At 35.4% G+C, this 10,167-nt stretch overlaps 1 protein-coding gene across 1 annotated transcript; it reads left to right on the top strand.

The window, feature by feature from the left end:
• Positions 1 to 5,539: 5,539 nt before the first annotated feature.
• On the top strand, positions 5,540 to 8,934 carry LOC127812755 (RNA demethylase ALKBH9B-like). Its single transcript, XM_052353280.1, has 6 exons — positions 5,540 to 5,693; positions 6,708 to 7,142; positions 7,817 to 7,902; positions 7,994 to 8,304; positions 8,441 to 8,512; positions 8,625 to 8,934. The coding sequence occupies exons 1-6, from the start codon at positions 5,540 to 5,542 to the stop codon at positions 8,932 to 8,934; spliced, it is 1,368 nt and encodes a 455-aa protein (XP_052209240.1).
• Positions 8,935 to 10,167: the final 1,233 nt, after the last annotated feature.

Here is a 10,167-nt window from a genome sequence, read left to right as displayed (position 1 = left end):
GTGGAGACATCGAACCACTATATATCCTGTGTTAATATTATGGCTGTTTGTGTATCTATATTGCTATCACTCTCAAACAACATATATATATTTATAATAAGTATTTTTCTTGTATAAGAAAAACTCAAGAGTTTTTAAAATGGAAGAATTCGGTTGAATAAGTTTTTAATCACTCAATTCACCCCCCTCTTGAGTGGCCATTATGTGTCAAGGGACCAACATACACTAAGCTACAAAATAGGAAAACACTAACAACAAACCAACTAATATTATCTAACATAATAAACAAACTGAAATCAAACCCACGTAGCCCCATGCCTATAATTTATTTTGACTAAGTCAATTAACCAACAACCAACAGAAGAAAATCTAACCTTCTTCTGTGTGCAGCCATAATGATTGTATCATCCCCCCCACTTAGATTATCCTTGTCAGCAAGGATGAAGTTGGGTATGTCTTCAAGCATGAGTAGTTGAGGTCGTTGACATCGATGTCTGGGAAGAAATTTCTCACCACAGAAATAGCATTGGCCTTTTTCCCTACGCTCCCGGGCTTCTTGGCTTGTAATTCCTTTGAAGGAACTTGCATTGTTAATGGCGTCGGTGCTAGTCTTAATTGCAGGTGGGGAACCCAAAATTCCTATTGTGTTGTTGTTCCCTAACTTAGGTGGAGTGTGGAAGGAACTATTCTCTTTTATTTGCAAGCCGTAGCATTCTTCAACTAGTTGGGCCACTTCAATAGCGTCGGTTAGTGAGCGGGGTTGTTTGATTTTTACATCCAATCTAACATCATCTTTCAAACCTGCAACAAAGCAACTGATAAGGAATTTTTCAGGTAAATCATCTATCTGATGAGACAATTTTTCAAACTCGTCTTGATAGGCTGAAACTGTAGTATTTTGTTTAAGTCAGGTAAGGGCTTTAGATGGGTCTTTGTGATCAGTAGGACCAAAACGGAGCAATATGACTTTAGTGAATTCTGCCCATGTCATTGGCCCCTTAAACTTGGCAAGCCACCAATGCCATTGGAGGTTATGCCTTTTAAGTGGAAAGAGGTGAACTGAACTCAATACTCCTAGGCAACTTTCTTAAACTCAAAATACTGTTCTGATTTGTAGATCCAACCCAAAGGGTTTTCTCCATCAAATTTCAAAAAGTTAAGTTTCAAATGGTTGTTATTTGAATGAGCAGGAGGTCGTGGGTGGCTAGAGGAGACGTGGTTGAATGGATGAGAGGTCTTAGTTTGAACAAAAGGGTTGACATTGGGATTGGTTGTGTGAGTTTCATGGACTATTTCTAAATTCTGGAGTTTGGCCAAGATGGTTTGTAGTGTTGATTGCACCTCATCAAGGCTGGATTCATGCTATCCCAATATCTCTTGTACTTTGTTTCGAAACTCAATGTTGGTTTGATTTCAAATCGCCATGACGAGCCTAACCTGCCTCTGATACCAAATGATAGAGATAGAATTTAAGGGAAGGAAACCTATTAAATTGTAATGAAGAAAAGAGAAAAAAAAAAACTGTAGAGGGAAGATTCACGAGAGATTTGATTTTCTTAATTCTTTATAATGGTTAATACAAATCAAAGACCTATTAAATAGACTAAAATAAATTCACTAAGTTACAAAATAGGGAAACACTAATAACAAACCAACTAATATTATTTAACAGAATAAACAGATAGAAATCAAACCCACGTAGCCCCATGCCTATAATTTGTTTTGACTAAGTCAACTAACCAACAACCAGTAGAAGAAAATCCCAGCCTTCTTCTGCTTGTAGCCATAATGATTGTATCACCGCTGGCCATGCTTTGAGGAAGAAGATATTAAGATTAGGCCCCTTGGTGTTGCCCTACTCCGAGTAGCTCAAGTATGGATGGTCTCTATTGATGTGTAGGGAACTCTATGTGCCGGACTTCAAGAAGGCTTTTGCCCATTTCTGCATTCATGCGAGCGAAAAGGCTATGATCGAGGCGATGGAGAGCAGCCTTAGGCTGCGCAAGGAAGACATGGAAACGTCGAGGATGATGTTGTACAGATTTGGGAACAGTTCGTCTTTGTCGGTGTGGTGTGAGCTGTGCTACCTAGAGGCGAAGGGCAAGTAGGGCCGGACCTTCCATGAGGCCCATGAGGCGGCTGCCTCAAGGCCCATGGAAATTTCACAATTTAGGGGCTCATAAATTAAAAGTGGCCCATGCAAATTTCATAACTTAGGGGCCCATGAAAATTTCATAACTTAGGGCCCCATGCATTTTTCACTGGCCCACCCTTTTCTCGTGACCCTTTTCCCTCTCTCTTTCACTCCCTGCCCTAGCCCTACCTCTCTGGCTCCGTCACACCTCGTCGTCGCCAGTAGCTCCGTCACCAGTAGCTTGCTACCTCTCTCTCCTCTTGCTACTCCTCGCCCTTCGCCATCACCCTCACCCTCGCTTTCTCGCCTCTCACTGCTCAATCGGTGATCGTTCGTCCTCACCGACTTGCCTCGCCCTCGTGGCCAGTGGCCCGCTGCTCGGGCGCTCGCTTAGCAAGCATCGCCTTGCGCTCTCTGCTCGGTCGATGGCTAGCCATCGCCCTCTATCGCTCGCCATTGTGGGTTGTGGCTGGTGGCTCGCTGCCTCTCAATTGCCGATTGGGTCATCAGATTTAATCTTTCAGATCTACTTCTTAGATGCTCTAACTCCAGATCTGCTTAAACTTTCAGCAATTAGTTGCTCCTTCATTTCGTTTCATTCATGGTAGTATCCTTTGTTTCGTTTCGTTTCGTTGTTTATGATAGTTTTTAATTGATAATTTAGAAAAAATTTAATTTTATTTTTATGATATAAATATTTAATTATTTTTTATATTTTATCATAAAAAAATAAAATTTGAATGTACTATACAATTTGGAGCTCATTTTTACATCTTGCCTCGGGATCTCAAAAACTCACGTTCGGCACTGAGGGCAGGGTGAAGAAGGGGGATCAGGTTTGGTAAATTGCGTTCGGGAGTGGCTTCAAGTGTAACAGTGCAGTGTGGAAATGCGTCTGGAAGCTTGATGACGACGATGATGATGCTGCCCAAATGCATGGGCACGGCGTAAGAAATGGATGGTCCGATAGAATCCATTTGTATGCTATAGAGATCCCACTAGTGTTTGATCATTGATGACGGGCCGACACATCTACCATGTACGGTGGGTGCATCCTTAAGTGGTCTGGACTCTGGACCCAACCAACGGGCCAAGTGGGCCTTGCCACACGAGCCACCTACCTCCCTGTTTTAAATTTTTAAAATTATTTTATTTAAAAAATATTGTATTGTATAATCTTTATTAAAAATATACAAAATATTAGGGAACATAATATTTTTATTTTTTAAGTGTCATTCAAATTTTTTTTATTTTCTCAAACTATTAACAACAGAAAGTTATAAAATATGTACAAAATGACAAATAATGCACTAAAACAATGTATGTATATATATATATATATATAATATTCAATTATATATTATTATCGCTATCACACAATAATAGATTTATAATTAAAAAAATTTTAATCAGACTATTCTGAATTCTGTAAAAGAGAATATAATCAGAAGGTGTGGAATAATCCTTATAGAAACACTTTTATCCTTATAAATATGTAAATTCAAGTTAGATACTTGAATTTACATAAAGTTTGTAAATAGTATTAAAACTAGCATTAGAGACATATCTTTTTTGCAATGAGAGTTTATCTATTTATAGAGAAACTTAAAATTCATAATAAGCATCATTGGTATTATCATATCAACTAATTAAAATTAAGACTTTTATGAATAATGCCTATTTTTTTTTTCGAAATTCTTAGAAAGATTTTTAGATATCAAAATTTATCATGTTCACATTTTACTTAGGATTTTCCCGCAAAAAATGGAGATGTTTCAAGGAGACCCTCTACTCTCTAGAAACTTTTCTTGTTAGTCTTATTTCCGAGATCATCAACAATTTTTTTAGAAATTGAATAATCTCTTGAGTTTTAGGTTATCTTTTCCTTTTATTAGAGTTATTGACTGTATTTAATCTCTTAAACTTTGAGATTATATTTTCTTCTTTTTGAAACTATGCAATATTTCGAATATTGTACAATTTCTAAGTTCGTCTTAAGGGTTGGTGGGCCCTAGGTGATAATTAGTTTAGAAGTCTTTTAAAAAATAATAAAAATTATTAAAAATTCATTTTTCTTTTTCTTATCTATAAAATTACTAATTAAAATTTTGTATTATAATTTAGAAAGTAAATATTTTTGAATTGACAATATAACTAAATTACTTAATCATTTTTGTGACGTAATTAAACCTAAATAATATTTTATTAATCTTAATTTTAAAAAATTTCTTTTTGCTAAAACTACAATAACATGAATAGTTAATAATATTTTATAAGTTATTCACGTATTTGGAGAAGAATTTACCCTTTTTATAAAATTAAAACATGAGGGATAGTTTTATCCATAAGATTTGATTGTCTAAACTCTTTAAGATTCATTTGCAAATTTTACTTATTCATAGAGAATTCGGTTTGGTTTATTTTAAGTTTATTTATAACAAAAAATTTGTGAAATTCATTCATTTGAAAGATGGTGAAAATATTAATATCAAAAGGAAAAAAATGGAAGGGAATGGAGAATGTGAGTGACAAGACATGAATGAGCCCCATCCCTCTCCTCTCTAACTTTTAAGTTCTAATAACACTTAATTGTATCGTATAAAAATTTTACCTCTTAAAGCAATAAAACTTTTGGGGTGGGCGGCCCTTGCAATTTTTTGGGGGCCTCCCTTAAGGCGACCGTGGCAATCTCTCAAGTTTTGAAATGTATACCTCTTTTTTTTTCTTAGAATAAACTTTGCTTTTAGTAAACTTGATTTCCAGCACATCAATAATTATGAATTTTTAAAAAAGAAGTGCCAAATATAAGAGAAGTAAATAAGTTTTTTAATTTCTATATTCAGGACTGATTAGCCATTAATATAAGTGACGATTAATGCTATTTATAATCAATTAAATATAAAAGTATAAGTTTAAAAAGGCTAACTAATTAAGTACACTATTTTCTCTAACACCATAATTTTATTTTAATAATTAGAAGAGAAATTAATAGAAAATTGAATTAAAATATATAAAATAATATTCATCAATTTTTTAAAAAATCTCTTTCACTGGAGAGGGAATAAATAGAAACAATGGATATTAATTTTTAGTTATGTGATTTAATAAAATCTAAATGTATCTTTAATCTTAAAAAAATACGAATTATCATTTATTTAAAAAATAAATGGAAGCACTAATTATCTTCCGCCATCTAATCCAAACCAAGTTGGCAAGGAGACGGAAACCGCGTTCTTCAACACCTGGGAATTGGACTCCTCCTTTCCTATAAATAGAGACAAATCATAATGATTTCCAAACATCGGGATCGACGATTCGCTCTGCTCTTTCAGGCGCTTTCTTCAGCTCGATAGAATCTGTTTGATTTCTTATTTTGTCAATTTACTTGTTGCTGTAACGTGGAAGATGACTGGAGACTCTTCCGGCGCGGGAGATGACTTGATGGGGATGCTGAGTACTCTGGATCGTGTCGAGATTTTAGAGGTTTTGAGCGGGACTGAAGGGTTCTGTCAACACTGCCAAGAACTTTTGCAGAGTAGCATTCACACTCTCATTCATGGTACGGGTCTCCCTTCATCTCTACACACCTTTCTTGGTTTCAGCGGGGTTTTATTCCTTCTGTTTAGGAAAAGTTCTATTTCTTTTTTTGTGCTACAACCGGTCTAATCAGGGTTCTGAATTCTTGGATATAACCATGCTTATATCACCTATATATATATATATAATATTCAAGTAGTTTTATAAGGGTTTCTTTCTTCTTTCTTTTTCTTTTTCTCTTATTTTTTCTTTTCTTGGATTAGGTTGTGAATCTTATCATCGTGTTTCTATGTTATGTTGTTAGGAATTTATTTCATTTACTCAACTTGTAAGATTTGTTTTTCATTTCCCACACCTTTAAGATTTTAAATTTATCCGCTATACTTTTCAAGGTTTTTCAGTTATCCCCTATACTCTTCAAGATTTTTTCATTTACCCCCTTATATCTTTTAAGATTTTTGCATACAGTCTTATGGGTTTTCGATCGTATGACACTTAGAATTTATTTATAATTTTTATAAGAATGACCTCCCAATATTTCATATACAAAAGAAAAGCAAAAAGAAAAAGCGTAATCGTTTTGTAAAATAAGATGTACGTATATTTTATATTTGTTTTTATTTTTATTTTTAAGCATTATATTTTGGTTGTGTCTATGGTAATATATAAATGAATATAATTGCAATTACATTTATATATCCATCCCTGGTTTTACTTATTTGGACAGTATGAGAATACTATGTTTCTTTCCTACTTTTATGTTTGAGTTCGTAATATGTTGAGGAATCTCAATGCTTATGGACTTTGTCCAAGAATTACATAACATAGGAGGAAGAAAAAGAATGAACCTCCGTTGACTACTTCTCTTTCTGCTTCACAAAAATTTTAGGGCTTTCTTAGCATTGTTTTCCGAGAGATCAAAATTGCCTGTTTTTTACAAGAGGAAGTATTTTAAAGGCTTCTGATTTTAAATTTACTGTATGTTGCAATATCAGGCAGGAATTTGTTTTCACATTTTTTTATCTTCTTTCTGCAGGAAAGTTCAGTAAACCATCTGTATCAAATGAAAATGGAAAATGTTCTGCAGAGGTGCTGTCAGAAAAATCTTCTAGGTTGAAATTTTCAGATACAAGTCCAGAAGAATCTACAAAGACAACAACATGGCGCTCTGGCCAAACTCCAAAATCTGTTCATTCAGGGGGTTGGACCAAAAACAACCCTGAATCGGTTTGCTCAGGAACTGGGCGAGGATCTGTTGATGAATTGTCTGAGGAGCAAAAAGAGCATGTTAGGTTAGCTCAAATTGGGAGGAGGAAAGATTTTGTTCATGTGGAGCGGGTTAATGGAAAGGCAACAAACGTGCTTCGAGGACTTGAGCTTCACACAGGAGTGTTCAATGCCGAGGAGCAAAAGATGATTGTGGAGTGCGTCTACAGAATACAGCGCAAGGGGCAGACTGGTCAGCTTCGAGGTATGTATGCCAAAAACCTAGTTTCTGTTCGTATCTGAGTTTTGCCGAATTGACAGCGAGGCCAAAGTACAAATGCAACATAATCTTATTTCAAATGTTTATATTATTCCATCACCTTATGATCTAGCACATGCAAAGTTAGTGAAAGAGAAACGGCAAAGGAAAGTGGGGAACTTGTTTGACTTGCATTCAGAGTATTCTTTATTTCGAAAAATACAGGACGGATGCCGAAGAAGTTTCTATTCAGAGACATATATGTCATGCATACTTGCTTAGCTAGCATAAATTAAAGAGACCCATCCACTAAATACATTGTCTTCTCTAACAACTAGTTGAAATAAGCTTCTAAATAATGTAATCATTCAATCTTGAATGTTCCCAGGAAATGAAATAATTAAATAGATGAATCTTTTTCATAGGAGGTATCATTTTCGGTAATAGATAATGGACATGCCAAGGGTCAATTAAACTATAACAAGATTGAGTGTTTAGAAAATGACATCATATTATTTGGGACAAGATTAGTACATTTACTACCCTAATGCTACCACTCGTCAATCTATTAACTTTCAGATGGACAACTGCATCTTACTATACATATTTATTACTCATGTTTCAGAACTTGAATTTGCGTTCCTTCTGTTTGTTCATTTTCCCTTCTAAACATGTTGCAGCGAAAACATATTCGGAACCACATAAGTGGATGCGAGGAAAAGGCCGCGTGACAATGCAATTTGGTTGCTGTTACAACTATGCACCGGTAATATTTTGGATCTTTATTACTTGCTCTTACTGTTTGCTGTTAAACAGAGATTATGTTTAGCTGATGCGTGCTTCATCTTTTTTCACAGGACAAAAAAGGGAATCCCCCTGGTATAGTTAGAGACGAGGAAGTCGATCCTCTACCTCCCCTATTCAAGGAAATGATCAAGAGGCTGGTCAGGTGGCATGTCTTGCCTCCAAGCTGTGTCCCAGATAGTTGTATAGTGAATATCTATGATGAAGGGGATTGCATTCCGCCTCATATTGACAACCACGACTTCCTTCGACCCTTTTGCACTGTGTCATTCTTGTCACAGTGCAATATCCTCTTTGGTGTAAATTTAAACATTGTTGGCCCGGGGGAGTTTGCTGGCCCGATATCTATACCTTTGCCACTCGGGTATGGCTTCTGATGCTCTAATCTTGGACTCGTGAATGCTAGTTTTTCTTGTCATGTTCATTGCTTACTTGGACTTCCTATGTATTTTTTAACGGTTGACATAAATTTTTCCGGTAAATTATATATTTCATTTCAGGTCGGTGATGGTTCTAAATGGGAATGCAGCTGACATAGCAAAACACTGTGTTCCGGGTGTCCCGGCAAAAAGGTATGGTATTTTCTTGCTCGTGACTAAAATTGAGTATATGTTGTTGCGTAGGACCTGTAAGAATGAAGATGCTCCTTACATTTCTCAACTATAAATATTCTGTTTGGGGCAGGATCTCCATCACATTCAGGAAAATGGATGAGAGCAAACGCCCGTACAGCTACTCACCGGATCCAGATCTCATGGGGATAAAGCCATTTGGAAATCATTCGTCAACCAAATTCAAGTTGCCCGTCCAGCAAGAGGAGTGGGAGAAGAAAACAACGATGATGGGTCGAAATGCCTTTATGATTGACACTGCTACTACTACTACTACTAACACTAATAGTTATAGTGATAATGATTTCCCTCCACTTGGGAGCTCCAATCCTGGGAATAGGCAGAGAGGCAAGAGGGGAAGTAGTAGTAGTTTGAGACGATGATGACGATGATGAGCTGCTGCTGCTGCTGAAGACTTTGGAGATCAGCTATCTATTTAGGGATTCTCTAAATTTTAAGGGGGGTTGGGGTGTGGACGTGCAACCCCATGTAACAAAAAAACTTTTTTGTTTGCTTCGTTTTAGTTTTCTGTTTATGAAGATGGCTACACCTACATGCACCTACAGCTTTGGCTTTCAACCAAGCTGTTTGTTGAAAAGGTTAAAAAACAGGAATGGTGGATCTTTCTTTTGGGTTACCTAAACTTGTTGGCAAATGGCAATGGAATTATAATTGGACGGCAAAAGCCAAAAGCTTGCAGTGAATCAGCCAACTCATCCGCATTGTGTGTGTGTGTGTTATGTGATGATCTAATAAGTGGACGGCCTTTATTCCTCCCCCATTTTGTTTGTTAATTATTTATTAATCACGAAGGCAAGGGAATCGCAAGTGAAGTCAGACAGACAGACAGACAATGGTCATATTACAACTTTTCATTTCTCATATACATATATATATATTTATATATACACACGAATTAAATTAAGTCTACGTACATGTCACTCAAATAGTGATTAATTTTAGAATAACCATGATAGATTAAGAGCAACGTCGTTAAACTCGAAATTTTATATTCGAATCGAAGGTGAGTTCATAATATTGAATCGTAAACTCGAATCGTAAAATCTTAATTAAAAATGTTCTTTAAAATATTTTACTTTCAAATTAAGAAACCAACAAACCTTTAATTCTTTAAAGAAACTAAGAATAATTCACTTTCAAATTAAATAATCTAATAATAATCAAATTAATGAAAGCAAATAGAAAAAAAATAGACAAAGCTGTGGCGAATAGGAATTATCAAATTAGACCAAAAAATTGTAAAAGAAAAAACAGACGAATAAATTGCAAAGAATAAAGAGACAAACTTGTATACCCCTTTAAGTTAAATCGACAGCAGCATCTAGCAATCGAAGTTGTGAATTAATTTGTGTTGCAAAAAAACAATGATACCAAACAATTAGACTTGTGAATCGATAGTAGCACCGAACACCGAATAACAATGCAACAAGAGAGAATGATTGTGACGAAGGTATTTGAGAAAGATAAGGGTTCACAATAAGTAGAAGGCAGCCTTGGAATCAAAATTAATATTATAGAGATTCGAGATTTTTTTTTTTTTATCTCTAATATTTGTGTACGCGAAAGTTGAAATTGATAAAATTGTAATCTAATTT

This window comes from Diospyros lotus, chromosome 11 (genome assembly GCF_014633365.1).
Source record: "Diospyros lotus cultivar Yz01 chromosome 11, ASM1463336v1, whole genome shotgun sequence".
NCBI classification, from domain to species: domain Eukaryota; kingdom Viridiplantae; phylum Streptophyta; class Magnoliopsida; order Ericales; family Ebenaceae; genus Diospyros; species Diospyros lotus.
Note: the sequence above shows the minus strand (reverse complement) of the source record. Positions and strands in the feature narration are given on the sequence as shown.

Coding starts and splice junctions, on each gene's coding strand:
- LOC127812755 (XM_052353280.1), top strand. CDS start 5,540: ATGACTGGAGACTCTTCCGGCGCGGGAGATGACTTGATGGGGATGCTG. Junction 7,143..7,816: donor GCAGACTGGTCAGCTTCGAG/GTATGTATGCCA, acceptor AACATGTTGCAG/CGAAAACATATTCGGAACCA. Junction 8,513..8,624: donor CCGGGTGTCCCGGCAAAAAG/GTATGGTATTTT, acceptor TGTTTGGGGCAG/GATCTCCATCACATTCAGGA.